This window comes from Danio rerio, chromosome 3, assembly GCF_052040795.2.
Source record: "Danio rerio strain M-AB ecotype USA chromosome 3, GRCz13ab, whole genome shotgun sequence".
In the NCBI taxonomy this organism is placed as follows: Eukaryota; Metazoa; Chordata; class Actinopteri; order Cypriniformes; family Danionidae; genus Danio; species Danio rerio.
Genome location: NC_141023.1, coordinates 11,150,608 through 11,171,609, shown reverse-complemented (window position 1 = coordinate 11,171,609; position 21,002 = coordinate 11,150,608). Strand labels below are relative to the sequence as shown.

Sequence of the window (21,002 nt, the reverse complement as noted above, 5' to 3'; positions counted from 1 at the left end):
AGGTTAGCGTTAGCACACAGTTTCTCCACTTCCTGACCGTAATTGTTTGGCTTTTTGGTTCTTGTCAGGATCAGTTGGATGTCTCACTGGGGATCTCATACTCATGTCCTTTATGTCCCTGAGGCTAGCTAAAAAAAGGTTTTGTTTGAGTAAACCTCACTCCCCTGATCATGAGGCTCACTAGCAAGCACATGCTAGCGGCTGTGGACTTAAAGGAACACTCATTTCACATCTTCCCTAAAGAGTTAAACTTGAGTTTTACCAAGGACTCTAGAATACACCAGAAGTGTCACTCGGATATTATTGAATGGGGAAAAATGCTACGGTCAACATGGTGATTGAAGCCTACTACAGAAGCCAATCATCGATCACTATAGACCAGGTGGTGTCCAAACAAAATCCTGGAGGGCCGGTGTCTTGCAGATTTTAGGTCCAACTTGCCTCAACACACCCGCAAGATGTAATTAAGACCTTAATTAGCTATCCCAGGTGTGTCGGATTGGGTTTGAACTAAACTTTGCAGGACACCGGCCCTTCAGGACCGAGTTTGGAGACCCCTAGGGGTGAATTTCTGCAGATTTTGAGTGATTCGAATATCAATGCTATGTTCACACCAGATGCAGCACCATCGGATAAATTGCGATATTCACGCGTAAATAGATGCTTGAACATTTTGAGTTTACTCACTTCATTCGCGCATCTAATTCGCATGTAAAATTCACTTCACAATAGACGCAGATTCGCAACATGAACAGGGCTTATGTCTGCCTGGTGACTCTAGCTTCCTTGCTAAATGGCTGACATGGATTTTATTGAGTAAGTAGCTGTGGTTTATGTGCTTTAGGAAGGCTGAAAAATAGCATAGATTCGTTTTGGTCCACTAGATCCTTTCAGAGGTGCACTCAGCTTTCCTCCAGCAACTACAACCGGATGATGAAGGCTTTCAGCGGTGCTTCTGACTGAACCGAGCCCAGTTTGATAAGCTGTTGTTGGTATCAGCAAGAAAATATTTCCTCGCGACACCAGAAATTGACACATTCTACGTCATAATCGCACTCATACAAGACCAAGCTCATGATTGGTTAATGCGGCGCAAATGTCCACTGAAGTTCAGATTTTCCAACTCGAGCGATTCGTACGATAGTTAGGCTCGTTAAATGCGCAAAACAATCAAATCGCGCCAGTTATTTTAAGTGAAACACACCGCAGGGTATTTATTCGCGTAATGTGTGAACACAGCATTAGAAATGAAACCAAAGACACAGTTAATGTTTATTTTTTTTGGTGATTCCTTAAATAAAATTGAATTGTAAGCTAGGCAAGCAGTTTCCCCATTCAACACAAAGCCTGAGCATACTGGCCAAAAGGAAGTGACATGTCTTGCTTTAAAGGGACTTTTTTTAACAATTTTTTTGAGTCCATTCAGTCTATCTCTGGGTCTGGTGGGAGCACTTTTAGTTTAGCTTAGGTTAGAATTGATCATCAAGTTAGATTAGATTATAGCAGAGGCGTAGCAGACATTTTAAAAGTGGGGGGACGGCTGATTGAGATCCAAAAGTTTACGTTCAAAAAATTGTTAATCAACTGTTTCTAAATGGTGTGTCTTTAAAAGTGATCGTTCCCGCCGGTTGCTACGCCCCTGGATTATAGCATCTTGTTCAAAAAAGATCAAAGACTTTCGGTAAACTATTCTCTCATTACAGCGTAATAATCAAGAAATTTGTATTGCCGTACAATGGCATGCCGGCTGCAGCCATGGCGAAATCAAATTGAACTGAATCAATCATGATAATCGTAACTGAACTGTTTACAGCAGTGGTGCTGAACCCCGTTCCTGGAGATCTACCTTCCTGCAGAGTTCAGCTCTAACCCTGACCAAACACACCTGAACCAAATAATTAGGCCCTGAACAGCACTTGACAATTACAGGCAGCTGTGTTTGATATGGGTTGCAACTAAAATCTGCTGGAAGTAGTGTTGTGACCATACTGGAATTTCGATACCAATCAGTATTGAAACTTTAGAAACGTTCATTTCCCTTTTCACAGCAAATCAGAGTAATTTCTGTTGAGGACATGAACACAATGGGCAATCAGCGGTGTTTAGGAATGCATGGGAATTTTTCCTGCACTGTTAGCGGGAAATGGATGGCTTAAAAAATGCAGTACCGATTGGTAGTATTTTGACAACACGAGTAATGTTAGAAAGTAGATCTCCAGGAACAGGGTTGGTCACCCCTGGGATACGGCATGTAAACCTCTAGTGTTGTGGTATGGTTATGGACTAAATGTGAGGGTTACTAACTCAAATCATTCCTGCAGTAATCTTGTGTCATTTCTCCCGCTTTCCTTTCAAATGATTAGCTGGAGGAAGCTGAACATAGAGTAGCGATAGAAGAAACAAAGCAACTTCAACATCAGGAAATGTCTCGTCAGTAATAAAAACGTAAAAACAAAACAGCATCAATTGTATAGTTCTCACAAATAATAAAACAAATGCAATAAGACTCTGAGTGTAAAAATGGTTTGGAGGGGACGGTGGGGTTCATGCTTTCGGCAAGTGCGAATATTTCAGTCGGAATGTTTTACGTTACATTCACTTGTCCGTTAAAAATGCTGAACTATTAGTGGGATAATGAAAATCTCTGAAGGATGCTTTACATATATCATCTCTCTTACAGAAGGAGTTCCCCTGAGAGGACAGAGACTGTTACTTGCCTGAGGTCAGGAGACGAGATTTAATCTGACTGAGGTCCTGATTGTGACAGGTCGATCTATGTATGATGGCTTTAGTGGAAAGTTTTGGAGTGTTGCAGCAACTTCATGTTAGCAGGAGTATTGCTGAGAACAACAGACTTTGATGCAGTGGATCTTAAAGCATTACCCTTCAGCCAACTAAATAGTGCTTGAAAAAGTCCCTAATTCAGTTTCTGGGTATACCTTAAGATTTTTAGCACAGTGGGATAAACTATGAAAGCAAAATTGTCATACCAAATTATAGGTGATAGATAATGGTTATTTAAAAGTTCGCTATTTTGCAAGAACCAAAGGTTTCTTGTTTTATCCTGCAATGCTAGTATGCTGCAAAGCAGGACAATACTGTTAAATGTTGCCCTTGGTGCAGCTAGTCATGTACAGTACAACTGATGACCAGAAGATGGCACTATTTACAACAGTGCCATGTGCCATGGGATGTTAGCATGACCGCTAGGTGGGTTTGTGCCCTTGTGTGACTTAAAACTCAGCCAGTCTGAGTTTTGTGTCTGTAAATCTATTTAACAAAACAGAGCTAGTCAAGGTTTCTATTTCCTCCCCTTCTGAGGACAGATTGTCATTCATACTTTAACTAGTTTTATTCAAATGTGTATGCTTACATTGCAGTTATACAGCTAGCAGCAAATGCAAGGTTTGTCATTTAGGTTCCAATAGCATTGAAGCTAAAGAGTTTCACTTGCAAGGTATGCAAAGGGTACCTGCTGACTTAGGTGGGAAAGGTCTGAAACAGGGGTGTTTAATTGTACTCCTGAAGGGCTAAGTCAAAGAGTTTAGCTCTTGCCCTAATTAAACATCTAAACTTGCTACTCAAGATATTCATGATCACCACAAGGTAGTCAGATGACTAGGTGCTAAACACTGTAGGAAAGTGGGATTTCAGGAGCAGGACTGTTCTGACGGGTACACCAAATGCTGATTGTCAGCATGCAAACAAGATTCTCTTGCCTAATCTACAACTTAAGCTTGCACTTGCAAACCTAACCTGACCTAAAGGCTCGAAGATCTCTAGCTTGTTACACTTTTGTTGTAATGCACGGAATGGCTTGAAGATCAATTGCTTAAGAATAATAGCATATGGTTGTCTCTTTAGTGTGTTGTACACTGACGCAAAGAGTTTCTCTTACGCATAAATACACAGAAATGGTCTCTTGATGTAAGGGCACAAATTCATAAGTCTGACATTGTGGCAGTGTGCTAATTTAAACAGAAAAGTAAGCTGTACTTATGACATCCAGTTCTGCTTCTGGAGGGACACCTTTCAACAAAGACCGGGGATGGGTAACTCTGAACATCAAGGTCCTGCAGAGTTTAGTTCTATGCCTGATCGAACTAACATGACTTTCCCAATCTTGAAGATGTTAATTGGCTTGTTTAGTTGTCCTTAGTTGCAGTTAGAACTAAATGTAACACAGGACAGTGGCCTACCTTGGTTTAGCCACAAGCCTAACTAAAAATACTTGAATCAAGATCTTCATGATTACCTGAACAACCAAGAAGTTGTATTGTAGCAACCTAGAAATAATTTCTGCAGAAAGGTGACCCTCTAGGAGCAGGATTAAGCACCCCTGGTAATAGCATAAGCCAGAAAGAATAAAAATGTAATGGAAGCTAACGTTTAGCCTATTTCTGATGTTTAAGCTAATTATTTTCTTTTTAAAACCCATAGCTATTACCAGAAGAAATAGGTAGTAGTGTGTGTCTGAAGAACATGGTGTCACTTCCAAGCAGAACTGCAAATGCTTTGTGAAACCCCCCACAGGCTTGCCTCTGACCTCTGACTCCTATTCTCCCCCCGCACTTCCCCTGCCATTCCTCTGGAATGTGGTGCTCAGTTGACCACAGCTGGCTTCAGCACAACTGGGCCAGAGGGGATGACCACCCAAGACAGGGGGTCGTGGGATGCTCCCGTAGACAGGTTGAGTACACCACCGTGGATCTCATCCTCGCCCTCCTCTCCTCTGATCTTGCCCTTGCCATGGTCCCTGCGCTCAGAGCCCAGGATGGGCAGCATGGGTAACCCAAGCGTGGAAGATGAAAAGGAAGGAGACAGCAAAGGTGACTTGGTCAGGCCTAGAGGGGAACTGCTGAAGGACAGAATAGGTGTCCCTCCAAGCCCAGCAGTAGGGGAGTTTGGGCAGCCAAGTGTGCTCAAGTCCAAGGGGCGGGGACTGAGGGGGGACAGCGGGAGGGAGCCTCCGAGACCCTGCAGAGCGTGACCACCAAGGAGAGCAGCGGCAGCACTAGGAATGATGATGTGAGCCCCGCTGACATAAGTCAGCTCCGAATCTTTCCCCACCCCAGCAATCTGGCTCTGCTTTATCAACGAGCCCACCCCACCTCCCTGCTCCTGGGCTACAAAGTGCCCATGAGCCTTGATATGCTTCCTCAGGGAGCTGGGGTCCGTGTAGCGTTTCAAGCATCCCACCATCTTGCAGTAGTAGGGCTTGTCCACATAGTGCGTGCGTGTGTGTTTGAACCGGTCGCTGGAATTGGAGTAGCGTTTATTGCAGCCTTCGTAAGGGCAGATGTAGGGCTTCTCACCTAAAACACAAGTACAGAGACAGTAAGGTCAGGCTGCCTCCATCCAGATGTTTACCTAGCATGCAGTGACACTGACCTGTGTGTGAGCGGTTGTGAATCTTGAGGTTTTCCAGTCGGGAGAAGCTCTTATTGCAGGTGGGACAGCGGTGAGGTTTCTCATTGGTGTGAGTACGGATGTGAATCAGCATCTTGTACCTAATAAGCAAGACATTAGATGTATGATGTTACTAGCGAACTTGCTGCATTTAAGATCTGCATCAAAACACATTGTGCCACATGTCTTTATGAAATTGAAAATGGAAATTTTCAGCTGACTTAAAAACATTCCATGCGTATGGTCAATTGAATATTATGTGTTTTTTTTTTGCGTTCAAACATACCAATATTATACTTTATTTATATTTTTTATGTACTCTGGTGATATACTAAGAAACTGTTTTATAAGTTATCAGGAAATGTGATTCCTACTGGGTTTTGGGTAAACATGCATCTGTATTGACAGACAGAACAGGCTACAATAAACACACCTGGCATTAAACCCCCGTCCTTTGCGTGCACACCCTTCCCAGTGGCAACAGTAGCCAGAATCCTTCTCTGGCTTCACATGGAAGTCGTTGACATGATCCACCAGGTCTTGCAAGGAGTCGAAAAGTAGGTGGCACTGTGAAAGCAACATCCACAATGAGCTCTTGTAGGAAAACGTGTGGTAAACTGCTTTATTACATATCTGTCTGGAATACTTGATTTTGATTAGTAGGTATGTTATTCCCAGATAACAACCAATGAAATTAATAATACAGACTCATCCGGGTACTTCGAATCATCTTGAGCATCAGTGAATATGTTTACATTTATAATTTTTGGCTTGTTTGACATGTTTTTTTGAATGTTTGGAGCCCTCTTGTGACTGAATAATGCGTAGGTTAGTGTATGCTCCATTCATCTGTTTTTGTTGGCATTTAAGAAATAATGAATAAACAGACTTCATACATATAGTACATATATAGTATACATATATATCACTGACAGCCCAAATTTAGCCTTGATTTAGCTAATCTGTCTATGTTTAGATGTCTATTAGACTAATTTAAATGTAAAAATCCTTGCTGAGTTACTAGTTTTGTATCTAGTTTTCATGTTTGGTGGCAATACCAGAGTAATAAGCTGAATTAAGTACATCCAGGCGGTTGTTATTTTAGGTTATTACTCCGCTGAAATACTTGATTGTGATTGGTTAGTTGTGATATAACAAGGTATGTTATCCCGAGATAACAACCGCTAAATAGCATAAGCTTATCCAGGAACTTCGAATCACCTTGACCATCAGTAAATATATTAAAAACCATGTAGGTACTTGCACAGTTTTGGACAGTTTCTAATTGTTTTCACCACCATTTTGTGACTTAATAGTGTACAAGTTTGTCAGCTTTGCATTTTCTTACAGAATTAACAAACTATTAAGGCTCAGAACAACAATTGTGTACTTGATTCTGATTGGTCAGTCATGAAAGATCCCGAAATAGTGTCCGTAAATGCGTTCTAATCCAAGTACTTAAATTCACATGTATCTGTTTGCCTGTCACGCCACCATTTTGGACAGTTGTTGATTGTTTTTACTGCCATTTTGTGACTGAATATCAACTGAAATACCAACTGAAAGTTGGTGTATACTCCATCAGCTGTTTTCATTTGCATTTAATTAAAGAATTAACAAACTGTTAAGGCTCAGAACAAAGTTTTGTGTCTGATTTTTATGTTTTGTAGCAAGTAGCCATGTAATGAGTTGAATAAGGTACATCGAGACAGTTATTGCAGGTTATTACACCACTGTCTGAAATACTTGATTCAGATTGGTCAGTCATGAAAGATCCCGAGATAACAACTGCTAAATAATGTAGGCTTATCCGGGCAATTTGAATCATCTTGACCATCAGTAAATGCATTCAAATCACATTCACAGGTATCTGTCTGTCATGGTTTTGGACAGTTTTGAATTGTTTTTGTGCCATTTTGTGGCTGAATAATGCACAAGTTAATGTATACTCCATCAGCTGTTTTGGTTTTTGTCAGTTTTGCATTTGATTAAAGATTTAATAAACTATTTTGGATTCGAAATATGTTTTGTGTTAATTTTGTAAATTTTATGGCGAGTAACCTTGTAATATGTTGGATAAAGTACTTTCCGACGGTTGTTTTTGCAGAATAAAGCCCTTCAGTCTTATACAACAGTGCTTTGCATTGGGCTGCTGATAAGAATGTCATGCTTCATTCTGCAATGGATTTACTTTATCCCTTACTCAATCTCACCTTCCTCCAGCGACAGGCCAGCTGTTCATCTGCGGAAAGATCTGGAGAAGCTCTGGTGTCTTTAGGCTGCCGAATAAACATGGACGAGGGCAGGTGAAGGCCTCCTCCTGCTCCGATGGGCACAAAGAACTGGAATGCTTGAGATGTGGCTCCTCCTTCAACATAGCGGATATGAGCTGAGTCCTGCAGGATGCAAACAGAGAACAGGCAAACATAACTCAAGCCTCTTTATCTTTTTTTATGGCAGGATAGCTATTCTACAACCCCAATTAAAAAAAAAAAAAAAAGTTGGGGCAGCATGGAAAACAAATAAAAATGAAAGTACGGATTTCTAAAGTTTTTTTTTTTTTTAATAATTATTTTTTAGGGGTTTTTCACCTTTATTTTGATAGGACAGTAGAGAATTCAGACAGGAAAGCACTGGGAGCAGAGAGAGGGAAAGGATCGGCAAAGGACCTCGAGACGGGAATCGAACCCGAGTCGCCACGAGCACACTGGTGCTATATGTCAGCACGAAGAACCACTAGGCTACCGCGTCGACTCTAAACTTACTTTGACTTACATTTAATTGCAGACAATACAACAAACTTTATTTGATGTGCTCCTCATGATTTTTATTTTTAATTATTTTAATAAACACATAGTCCGATATTGATTCTTGCAACCAATTTCAAAAAGTTCGGAACAGTAAAGCATTTATCACTTCGTAATGTTGCCATTCCTTTTCACAACAATTAAAAGACGTTTAAGAACTGAAGACACCAAGTGACAAAGTTTTTCAGGTGTAAATTTTGTCCCATTGTTCCTGCAAACAAGTCTTAGGCCCCGTTTACACTAATGCGTTTTAGTTTTAAAACGTATAAGTTTTGCTACAGATGCGCCATCCGTTCACACTACGCCGAAGTTCTCGAGCACCAAAAATGGAGCATTTTGGAAACGCTTGAGAGGCCGTTTTCATTCTAAAACACTGCTGCTCTGTCTTAGTGTGGATGAGGAAAAACTGAGACATCTGAAAACGGAGGCGGGACTGCTGAGATTCCCTACCTAATTGGGGCTTTTGTGTCATTGCGTATCCTTCCCTTATTCGTCAAGCCTCTATCACATGACTATAACACATGGCTTTTACGCTACCGGAAGACAGTACTGTAAAAAACAACCTGGGCACGGAAATGGGAGCATTGTTTGGACTATTGTCTGTTCTAGGCGCCATTGTGCAGTTATTCATTTGTAACGTTTAGTAAAAACTCGACCTCGTCGTCTTTCTTTGCCATCCCGTTTAATGTTCAGCCGGCGTTTGTAGACTAACAATGACCAAATGCCGAGCGAGACGCATGCTTTCTGTTTATACTAGAACGCGCATCCCCAGAGTGCACGGATAGTCACGTGATATACGTTTTTGGTGGCGTAGTGAGGACGGAGATATGTTCAGAGACGCTAGGTAAAACGCTAGTGTGGACACGGATCGTTTTTGATCTAAAACGCCGTTTTAAAACTAAAGTGCACTAGTGTAAACGGGGCCTTAAGGTTGGCAACAGTAAGGGTCTTTGTTGTCACATTTGTGCCACACATTCTCTATTGGAGACAGGTTAGGACTACTGGCAGGCCAGTCAAGTACCTGTAGCCCCATTGTTTTTTAATATTTCAATAATTTTCTCAGGTATTTGTTGGCAAACTGGTAATCCTCGGCCCATCTTTGCTCCTAAAGGACTAGACGTTTCGTGGATGCTGCTTTTGTATCAAATCATAGTTACATTCACCTGTTGACATCTCCTGTTTCAAATCAAAGCATTGTTATTTAACCAATTTACCTGATTACAAGCCGTAATCTGCTCCTGTCAACTTTTTTTTGTGTAGCAAGAACCAAAATTGCAACACCAGTTTATTTTGAAGAAAAATGTAAATCACGACGACCACATTAAATAACGTTAGTTGTATTGTCTGCAATGAAATAGAAGCAAAAGTAAATTCGCAAATCGCTACTTTCTTTTTCTATTTGCGCTTTCCATACTGTCTCAACCTTTTCTGATTTGGGGTTGTAGTAATAGCTGTTAAACTGACAGTAACAGGAGCTACAGGGGGTCCGTGTTCAGTAATCGGCCTCTCAGCGGGAGCCTCTTATGAGTGTTTTGCTCCTCGTCCCAGTATTTCTGCCCCCCAGCTGTGCTGATCTGAGCACTTTACGCTCAACCACAGATTTTGAGACATTAATGAGAGAAAGCGAAATAGCAGGACACCAATGTTGAACAAAGAGTCTAATGCATGGGGCTTAGTTTTTGAGTTTTTTTAGATTGTAGAGATAGATACTGTTAAAGTCAAATGATTTAATATAGCTTTCTATCCAAATCTGGGTCCCATTTCAATAATGTGGTTCCTTTTTATCTTAGGGCCTAAGTGCTGTGTGCAGTTATATACTGAATTCATTCTGGGTTTAGATTTTTTCGTCAAATAGAAACAATTTGTTTGTGCTGATCTGATGCAACTATGCTCCTGTATACCTCCTGTATATTGTGTATGTGTATGTGTGTGCTTGCGTCTGTCTGTCTGACCGTCTGTGTAACGACTGGGGTGGAGTGACAGATACAACTTGAGGTAAGATCCAATATGCAGGTTTATTCAGCGTCAGGCAAGCAGTGGTCATACAGGTGCAAACGGGTATATGTGGACAATCCAGAATCGTAATCGCAGTACAGGCAATAGGTCGTAAGGCAGGCGGCTAAACAGGATAACAAGGATACAAGGCTAAGGTCTAACACGGAGAAACAAGACAAGGAAACGCGTTGTAAAGTCACACTAGGGTAAACAAGACTCGGCAACCAGGGTGAGTGAATGAGTGGTTTATGGTATGTTATCAGTCTCTGACAGGGTTCAGCTGGTAAGTGCAGTCAAGCAGATGAATGAGCATGGCAGTCTGCATGTATGAAAATGTAGTCCTGGGTAATGCGGAAGTGTAGTCCTGGTGTTCGTGTGAGAACCAGCGATCTCTGGAAAGCGATCGCTGGTTGTGGGACAGTCTGTCTGTCTGTATATAATGTACTCACCGGCCACTTAATTAGGTACACCTTACCAGTACTGGGCTGGACCCCTTTTTGCCTTCAGAACTGCCTTAATCCTTCGTGGCATAGACTCAACAAGATAGTGGAAATATTCCTCTATCCATAGTGACATAGATAGAGGAACTATATATGGACACAACTATTTGGTCCATAGTGACATGATAGCATCATGCAGTTGCTGCGGATTTGTCGGCTGCACATCCATGATGCGAATTACCCGTTCCACAACATCCCAAAGATGCTCTATTGGATTGACATCTGGAGACTGTGGAGGCCATTTGAATACGGTGAACTCATTGTCATGTTCAAGAAACCAGCCTGAGCTGATTCAGGCTTTATGACACAGTGCTTTATCTTGCTGGAAGTAGCCTTCAGAAGATGGGTACACTGTGGTCATAAAGAGATGAACATGGTCAGCAACAATACTCAGGTTGGCTGGGTATGACTTGATGCCCAATTGGTACTAATGGGCCCAAAGTGTACCAAGAAAATATCCCCCACACCATTAAATCACCACCATAAGCTTGAACCACTGATACGAGGCAGGATAGATCCATGCTTTCATGTTGTTGACGTCAAATTCTGACCCTACCATCCAAATGTCTCAGTTTCCTGTTCTTAGCTGACAGGAGTGGAACCCGGTGTGGTCTTCTGCTGCTGTAGCCCATCTGCCTCAAGGTTGGATGTGTTTTGCGTTCAGAGATGCTCTTGGTTGTAACGAGTGGTTATGTGAGTTACTGTTGCCTTTCTATCAGCTTCAACTTGTCTGGCCATTCTCCTCTGACCTCTGGCATCAACAAGGCATTTGCTCTCTGTAAACCCTAGAGATGGTTGTGCGTGAAAATCCCAGTAGATCAGCAGTTTCTGAAATACTCAGACCAGGCGTCTGGCACCAACAACCATGCCACGTTAAAAGTCACTTAAATCACCTTTCTTCCCTATTCTGATGCTCGCTTTGAACTGCAGCAGATCGTCTTGACCATGTCTAAATGCATTGAGTTGCTTCCATATGATGGGCTGATTAGAAATTTGCATTACAGTTGGACAGGTGTACCTAATAAAGTGGCCAGTGAGTTTATATGGAGAAGAACTGCTTAATAATGTTGTTATTGATTGAAATAAAGATGACACTTGAGATAAATTATTTTATATGTGTAAAAAGTCATCTTGGCAGGTGCAGTAAAAATGTTAACGTTGAATAAATACAGTTCGTCAAACTGAAATTGCTTTAATGTATAAAATGAACACTGAAATACCACAAATAAAAGCTAATTCAAAACAAAGATAATATATTTGACCTTTTTCTATAGCATTTATAGAACTACTGTAGTTGATCGTGCCTTCTCAGATGGGCATGATCAAGAAAGTCTGAAGACCACGGGTTCAGGGTTTCTTTTACAATCTCTAACCTTAAGTATATAACCAACAGTGTGGTGATGCTTAATTGGAGGAAAGACAATGGTGGTTTTGACCGGCCGTTTTGGGAAGGTTTCAGCTATGTGAGAAATGTGCATGGAGAATCATGTCAAATGACCCTCGGCGGTGCAGCATCTGAGAGCTGGCCACTGTTCAGGCGTCCCGAACGCACAGAAAGCCATGCATCTCGTACCCAATTCAATTTGGAGCGAATTGAATTAAAGCAGAAAGAGTTCTGTGTGGCCGTACCTCGCTGAAAATCTGATTTGAGCTCCGTCAGCCCCACGCACGGAGAAAGAGAGACACTTTTGTGGAGGGACACAGGGGGTTATTTGATAAGAAACGCCACATTTGGGTTATCTAGGCCAGCACATCTCATAAAGTCTCACTCGTGTTGAGGAAAGATTCTCTATTTACACTTTGGCTGCATTTACACTGCAGATCCTGATGGTCAGCTGACATTTTGTTACTCTTTCCACTGCTTTTCCCCCCATATATATCGTTTAAAATCAGCTCATATCTGATATCTATATTAATGCTGCACACAAATGGCTTTTTAATAATTAGCACTGGTTCGAGTCCCCACTAGGCCAGTTGGCATGCAGTTTGCATGTTCTCCCTGTGTTGGCGTGGGTTTCCTTCGGGTGCTCCGGTTTCCCCCACAGTCCAAACACATGCGCTATAGGCGAACTGGATGAACTAAATTGGCTGTAGTGTATGAGTGTGTGTGAATGTGAGAGCGTAGGGGTGTTTCCCAGTACCGGGTTGCGGCTGGAAGGGCATCCGCTGTGTTAAATATATGGCGGAATTGTTGGCAGTTCATTCCGCTGTGATGATCCTTGATAAATAAGGGACTTAGCCGAAGGAGAATGAATGAATGAACTTCAAGTTACAACGAGGTTACTAGGGGAAAAAAATCAATACCATTGTTTTGCAAACCAATACGAGTATGAGTATTTTAATCTGCGTTCTTGCCGATACAGAGTACCAGTTCCGATACTTTGCAGATTTGGTTTCAATGAAAGTGCAATTAATTAGAAAGGAGGATTTATTTTTTGCGTTATCAAAAGTAGGCTATGATGTTAAACTATGGATGGGTCACGGCTTGATAAGATAGTTGTTTATTCAAACTTTGACTACTTTCTATAGAATATTAAGAGGTTTTAAGCGATTTTATCTTGACAGACTGACACAAATATGCAGAGATGTTCAGCTCTGACAAGGAGCTTTTATTTAGCCTGTAGTCTACTATATAATAATTTAGACTTTGTTCCATTACTTAAAAATCTTTATTGTTTATGGTGGCTTGAGAAAGCCAACATTCTGTTATACTACATAAACGTATTATTCTTCCGTCTTCTTAGACTTAATTTCTATATGCATCTCCTCCTAGACCGTTCATACTACAACCACCAAACTAACACCAAACCTCCAAACTGGTCTGATTCTGGTTTCAATATCTTTTCCAATTGATCCGATTTAGTTTTCCGAAAACTGATCAGGAAATTTCTGAAAAGTCACATTGACTTAACATTGGACCAAACTTTATGACTTCATAAATTTTCGCCAGACTGTCATACAGACTTGCCGCATTTAACTCAATTACCAATCTGCCAATTACTGATGACCTTTCAACTTACTAGCCACACCCTAGCAACCACTTACGACACCTTAGCAACTGTCCTATAGACTTTCATTGTAAAAAAAAAATGCCATTGTCTTTACATTGGACACACTAACAACATAATAGTCTATACTAGCAAAACAGTAATCATACTTGCAGCATGCTAATTCATATAAACATACTAGCATCATGCTAGTTCATATTAAATGTTTGCTAAAACCAAGCTAGTTTATACTAGAAACATGCTAGCGACATGCTAATTCATATCATAGATATATACATTAGATGTCGCCTGGCCTATTGTTGTCTATTGGACGGAATGCGTCAATAGCGCCGCCATCTTGCTACAGGGTAGCGCTCCTTTGAAATGAATGCGGGACCAAGGTACAGTGGAGGACTGTGGCCATGCAAAGCCAGAGATATACACATATATCTGTGATCGGGAGTTTTCCTGGATGTTAGTAAGTAATTTTTTTCTAATTACCAAAATTATAATTTTACATAAGTTTTCTACATTGATGGATCAGTGACTGCACGGCCATTCCTGACAAAAAGCTTGTGTTTCTGTGTACAGAAATGTACTATTCACCCTCCCTGTTAAATTTGATCTAATCATGTCCTGAAACACAGCTCCTCTCCTGCTTTCACTTCTCATACTGACGGAGGGAGCGATTCGTTTGTGAATGAATCCCCCGAACGACTCTTTCACTAACGTTAGCCGACAATAATACAAGTTTCTGGCAGCGCAGCATCTCGTTGTCATATTTCTTTTGCATTGTTTGCTGATTTTATTCAACAAAACTAGCATAAGCCGAGTGTTTAGTGCGAGTTGGAGCTGCTTTGCCTTATGGTGAATGCAGTAAGTGACTGTTATCCTCAAGAACGTTACCTGATTAGCACAAAAGTTCAGAACATACAAAAACAGAAAAAAAACATATTATTACCTATGAAATGTTCTGCCTTTGTGCTTTGTTTTCTTTGTTTGCTCGTTACTACACCCGTAGACAGCGCTAAAGTCCTGCATCTTCACGTAATAACACTGTCTTGACTAGTGCGGTTGAATGATATTTGTCCTGGGAGCACTGTACCAATGTGGCGGCGCTACTGACGCATGCTCAGGGTCCCTATGCGATATCTAGTGTATATATCTATGAATTCATATTAGAACCATGCTAACAACATGCTAATTTATGGTAGAAACATGCTAATTCTTACTTAGAACATCTTAGCAACCCCCTAGCAACACATTAGCAACCACTCCATAGCAACATTTTAGCAACAACCTAGAATACCTTAGTAACTGTCTAGCAACCACCTAGCAACACCTTAGCAACCATTCAGAACACCCTAGTAATGCCTTCATAACCACCAAGCAACCACTAAAAACACCCTAGCAACACCTTAGCAACCGCCAAGCAACACCTTACCAACCACCTAGCAATGCCTTAGCAACCTTTCAAAACACCCAAGCAATCGCCTAGCAACACCTTAGCAACCACCTAGCAAAGCTTTAGCAACCCCCTAGCAACACCATAGCAACTATTTGTGTTGTTGCATGATGCTTATGATTGCGTCAAGTGAAAGCCAAGGGGTGGGGGAATTGTTATGCTCACTTGAATTGAAGACGGTGGGGGTGGGAGCAGTTTGAGACCCCTGGTTTATAAGGACTATACTGTTAATATATAATACATTAATTAATACATAAAGACAATGAAGTCAGGTAGGACAACAAATCACATCCACGGAGTGAAATGCTGTTGGGTGGTATTGGCATTTCATGTACAAGTACAAGTACTGACCCGTATGGGTGTATAGTTTACCCACTTATTTAAGTAAAGTCATCTTGTCATTTCTAAGGCAAGCGGTTACCTCACTTTTAATTGAAGTAAGTAATCACTTTTTACAGTCTACTCTTTTTTTCTTTCCTAGTTTTGTAGACTCACCCCGGGGAAAACAGGAGCTGATCCACTGCCGTTGGAGAGCTCTGGGGAGCAGGCAGTGTTTCGGGAGGACGGGGACAGGCTGAGGTCCACAGCCGGTGGTGTGGGGGTCTCCGAGTTACTCCGTAAGACACCTGAGGACATACAAATACACCTCAATTATACTGTCTGAAATTGTACAGTTGAAGTCTGAATTATTAGCCCGCCTGTTTAATTTTTTCCTCAATTTCTGTTTAACGGAGAGCAGATTTTTTCAGCACATTTCTAAACATAATAGTTTTAATAAATCATTTCTAATAACTGATTTGTTTTATCTTTGCCATGATGACAGTGAATAATAATTGACTAGATATTTTTCAAGACACTTCTATACAGCTTAAAGTGACATTTATAGGCTTAACTAGGTTAACTAGGCAGGTTAGGGTAATTAGGCAAGTCATTTTATAACGATGGTTTGTTCTATCTGTGAAAAATATAGCTTAAAGGGGGCTAATAATTAAACTAAAATGCTTTTTAAAAACGTAAAAACTGCTTTTATTCTAGCCAAAATAAAACAAATTAGACTTTCTCCAGAAGAAAAAATTGTATCAGACATACTGTGAAAGTGTCCTTGCTCTGTTAAACATCATTTGGAATTATTCTGCTTGTACTACTGTTCCCACACCTATAGACCCTGTTCAGATGTTGTCTTTCAAGATATTAGTTGGGTTTTTTCCTCAGACTACTCCTGTGTGTAGCACTAGTTTCTTGCACATCTCATCCAAACGCAGTCCAAACCTGCCTGGAACTACTTTAGCTGTACATTTTTTCTGACAACAATTGCACGCCTTCGAATGCCTTCATTTCTGTTTCCATGGTCTGTTGAAACTCTTGATTCTTATTGGCTGAAAAGTGTGCAGTTAAATCATTTAACACACAAGTACACTGTAAAACCCAACAGTCAACTTTATCAATTGAAATGAGTGTAGTTAACTCAAAATTGACAGAAAGTTAATTCTACTCATTTGAAAAGAGTTTTGAACTCAGTGTTGAAGGAAAGGAGTTAATTAAATACCTCAGTACTTCAACTTAATTGGAGTAAGTTCACAGTACTCATATACAGGGCTTTACATTAACTTTTTTGATCACCAGCCACTGTGGCTAATGGATTCCAACATTACTAGCCACTTGCCATTTTCACTGGCCGCAATTTTGTTGTTTGAAAAATATATTTTATATAAATAAATGTGACATTGATATGCTAAAATGACTTGATTTAGATGTTGTGTTGTCCCAGAATTTGTTACTACACACAAATGGTTGGTTAATCTCATATTAAATATTAAAGAAATGTTATTGTAAAGGATGATAATTCAACTATATTAACAAAAATAACTGTAAGCAAAAGAAAGCAGGTAAAATACCACAAGTGATAGTGAAAGGACGATCACGTGCCTGAGAATAATTAAAACGAAAGCAGTTATTGCTGCTGTTGCTTACAAATATATATATATATATATATATATATATATATATATATATATATATATATATATATATATATATATATATATATATATATATATATATTTAATCTTAAGCTCTTAAAAGCAGCAGGACTGTAGGTACATGAGCATCGTTTTTTGTCTAGTCTTTTTCAAAAAGAACCGAACGCAAGTGAAAGGAAAAAAGCGCAAGTAATCATCCTCTCATACGGTATTCACCTGCTTTGTCCTGCGCGAACACAGTTGTTTTCAGTCGTGCTGTTTCTGGATTCTAAGATCACATTTGCACGCATATTGGGCCATCCTTATTGTCAAGTCGAACCCTGCTTTAAGAAAACTACAATGTAAAAATTATTTCCAACCTGCCAAAGTGGCTAGTGGGAGCGGCTGTCTTACCCGCCAAAGCTGAAATTTACCCGCATTTGGCGGGTTGGCAGGTGTTAATGTAAAGCCCTGATCATATAGATTAGTTTAACTCAAATGCTCTGTAGCAATCGGTTTCCTCAAACGGTTTAAGTTGCATTAACTTACTGGGTTTTACAGTACTCAGTTGGTTTGAGTTCTGTTCATTTATTGGGTTTTACTGGAGAGGGTGCTCGCTGCAGAGCCATTTGAGGAGAGCTGAGCTCCAGCGAGGGGGACCATGAGCTGTCGCTCTTCCTCCTGTAAGCTGTTTTAATGCGTACACCAACCCCACCCCTAACCCTACCCCCAGTGACATCACTCGTAGAAGAAGTGCAAAAAAGGTGGAGCTCAAGCTTAAGCTCCCCCTCGCTGGAGCTCAGCTCTCCTCAAATGGCTCTGCAGCGAGCACCACTTGTTTTACTGTGCTCAAATTGCTTCATTTACTCAAATGGATTAAGTTGGCAGCACTCATTAGGATTAGTTTTTGAACTTAAATGGTTTGTCAGCACCAATAGTCTAGTGGTTAATGCGTCGACATTTAGCACCCAGGTGCTTGCGGCAACCTGAGTTAGATTCCCGGCACGAGGTCCTTTGCCGATCCTTCCCCTCTCTCTGCTCCCCATACTTTCCTGTCTGTAAATCTCCACTGTCCTGTCATTAAAGGTGAAAACCCCTTAAAAAATGATTAAAAATAGAACTTAAATGGTTTGAGTTATCTTAACATTTTGGGTTTTACAGTGCTACTCCATGACAAATCAGGGACTAAGGCGAAAAAAGGTGAGTGAGTAGTTCCAGTCAGTTTTATTTTTATCATGGTTTGAAATTGCCTCCGTGTGACCTCAAGAATACCAATGTGTGTTTTATTCTTGGGTGCTGATGAGGATTAACAAACTCACAAATATGCTTAAAAACATTTACGAAGAGGTAGCTAATACATGTTACTATGAGCTATTAGATATGCCCATGTCATATACATGCAGGCATACAGTATGTTTTCTCTTTTGCATGCATTTGTCTGCGACAGCTGATTCAAAGGGGAGATCTAAACTGTCAAAACTGATAATAATTCTGTTAAATATTGCACCGCAAAGAGCAAAACTAGATTATACTTGTTTATAACAAGGATATTAACCATGGAATAATCAACAGAAACTGTAGTGCATTTATAATTGCTACTTTTTTATGTTAAAGAGAGGATGAGACGTGAGACGCTGAATGTGTCTTGTCTACCTGTGTGTGGCGATGCAGGAGACGCTGGAACGATGACTGCAGTGCCGTCGTCTGCCATCCGCAGCTGCCCCGCCCCCTTGCCGTGGATTGGAGAGGAACTGAGAGTAGGCGGTGACCTGGCGCCTCTGTCCCGCCCACTGATCCGCCCCCTCGGCACCTTCAGGTCCAGTGGCTCGTCTAAGGACAGCATGACAGCATGCGGTCCAGAGCCGGCAGCCTTTACAGACAGACACAGAGAGAGGAATAGAGGTGAGGAACATACACTACAATCCTACAACAGCAGCACGTGATGGAAAGAGTACTGAATAATCATACTCAAGTAAAAGAACCATTAGTTTCCAAGATATTTAATGCATGTAGAGTAAAACTATCTCTTCTATACACTAGTTAAAGGTCCTGTGATGTGCTTTAAGATGTGCATTTTTATTTGATGTTTGACGTAATCTGAGCCGAAACATGAAGAGAGGGCAGGACAGTGTAGTTCCTCCCCTTTAAAAAAAACAGCCAATAGCGTTTAGTTTTTATCACAGCTCTGCCAGTGAGAGTGGTTGAGTTCATGGTGTGTTATCGCTGACTCATACTTAAATGAGTATGATGATCTGAAACATTAAAATGCGACAAAACAAAAAGAGAATAAAACAGTAAGGGGCAAATACTTATTCACACCACTATATATGTCAGAACGCTCAGTAGTGATTATTAACCACACTGAACTGAGCTAAACTGAACTGAACTTAAACACTGAAAACTGAATCACACTGTTTCAATCTACTATGATCTTCTATGTGAAGCTGCTTTGACACAATCTACATTGTAAAAGCGCTATACAAATAAAGGTGAATTGAATTGAATATATAAGTGGTTATCTTTGACTAATATTTAAATTATTATGATGATCTTAAACATTAAAGTGTAGTATAAATCAGTAAGGGGACACTTACTTATTCACACCACTATATATACTGTTCTCTTTGAATAATATTTAAATTATTATGATGATTTGATGTTACAAACATACAAAAAACAAAATCAGTGAGGGGGTAAACACTTATTCACACCACTATATTTACTGTTATATTTGACTAATATTTAAATTAGTTTGATGATTTGAACCATTAAAATGCGACAAACATACAAAACAAAAATAAATAAATCACTAAGGAGGCAAATACTTATTCACACCACTATATATTCTGCTATGTTTGACGAATATTTAATTTATTATGATGATCTGAACCATTAAAGTGCGACAAACATACAAAACAAAAATAAATAAACCAGTAAGGGGGTAAACACTTATTCACACCACTATATATGTGGTTATCTTTGACCTAATATTTAAATTATTATGATAATCTGAAGCATTAAAGTGCGACAAACATACAAAACAAAAATAAATAAATAAGTAGGGGGCACTTACTTATTCACACCACTATATATACTGTTATGTTTGACAAAAATGTAAATTATTATGATAATCTGAAGCATTAAAGTGTGACAAACATACAAAACAAAATAAATAAATAGGTAGGGGGCACTTACTTATTCACACCACTATATATACTGTTATGTTTGACTAATATTTAAATGATTATGATGATCTGAAGCATTAAAGTGCGACAAACATACAAAACAAAAATAAACAAATAAGTAGGGGGCACTTACTTTTTCACACCACTATATATACTGTTATGTTTGACTAATATTTAAATTATTATGATGATCTGATGCTACAAACATACAAAACAAAAAATAAACAAATCAGTAAGGGGATAAACAGTTATTCACATTACTATTAACACTGTCATCTTTGACTAATATTTCATTTAGTTTGATGATTTGAACCATTAAAATGCAACAAACATGCAAAACAAAAAGAAAATAAATCAGTAAGGGGGCAAATACCTTTTCATACCACTATATATACTGTTATATTTGACTAATATTGAAATTATTATGGAGATCTGAAGCATTAAAGTGCGACAAAAATACAAAACAAAAATAAATAAATCAGTAAGGGGGCAAATACTTATTCACACCACTATATATACTGTTATCTTTGACTAATATTTAAATTATTATAATGATCTGAATCATTAAAGTGTGACAAACATATTAAACAAAAATAAATAAATTAGTAAGGGGGCAAATACTTATTCACACCACTATATATACTGTTATCTTTGACTAATATTTAAATTATTATAATGATCTGAATCATTAAAGTG

The 21,002-nt window shown here is 39.8% G+C and overlaps 1 protein-coding gene across 4 annotated transcripts in view; it reads right to left on the bottom strand.

Moving 5' to 3' along the window:
- Positions 1 to 1,084: 1,084 nt before the first annotated feature.
- Positions 1,085 to 21,002, bottom strand: part of glis2b (GLIS family zinc finger 2b) — an 89,990-nt gene continuing 70,072 nt past the window's right edge. The window contains exons 2-8 of one of the 4 annotated variants that reach the window (XR_015479421.1): positions 18,775 to 18,991; positions 15,659 to 15,789; positions 7,623 to 7,805; positions 5,843 to 5,976; positions 5,392 to 5,510; positions 2,285 to 5,315; positions 1,085 to 2,237 (exon numbers count right to left, since the gene is read on the bottom strand). Coding sequence is in view for 3 of the 4 variants with exons in the window: in XM_087242006.1 (XP_087098132.1) it covers positions 4,603 to 5,315; positions 5,392 to 5,510; positions 5,843 to 5,976; positions 7,623 to 7,805; positions 15,659 to 15,789; positions 18,775 to 18,964 (1,470 nt within the window). In the remaining variant the exon portion in view is untranslated. 4 annotated transcript variants of the gene reach the window in all.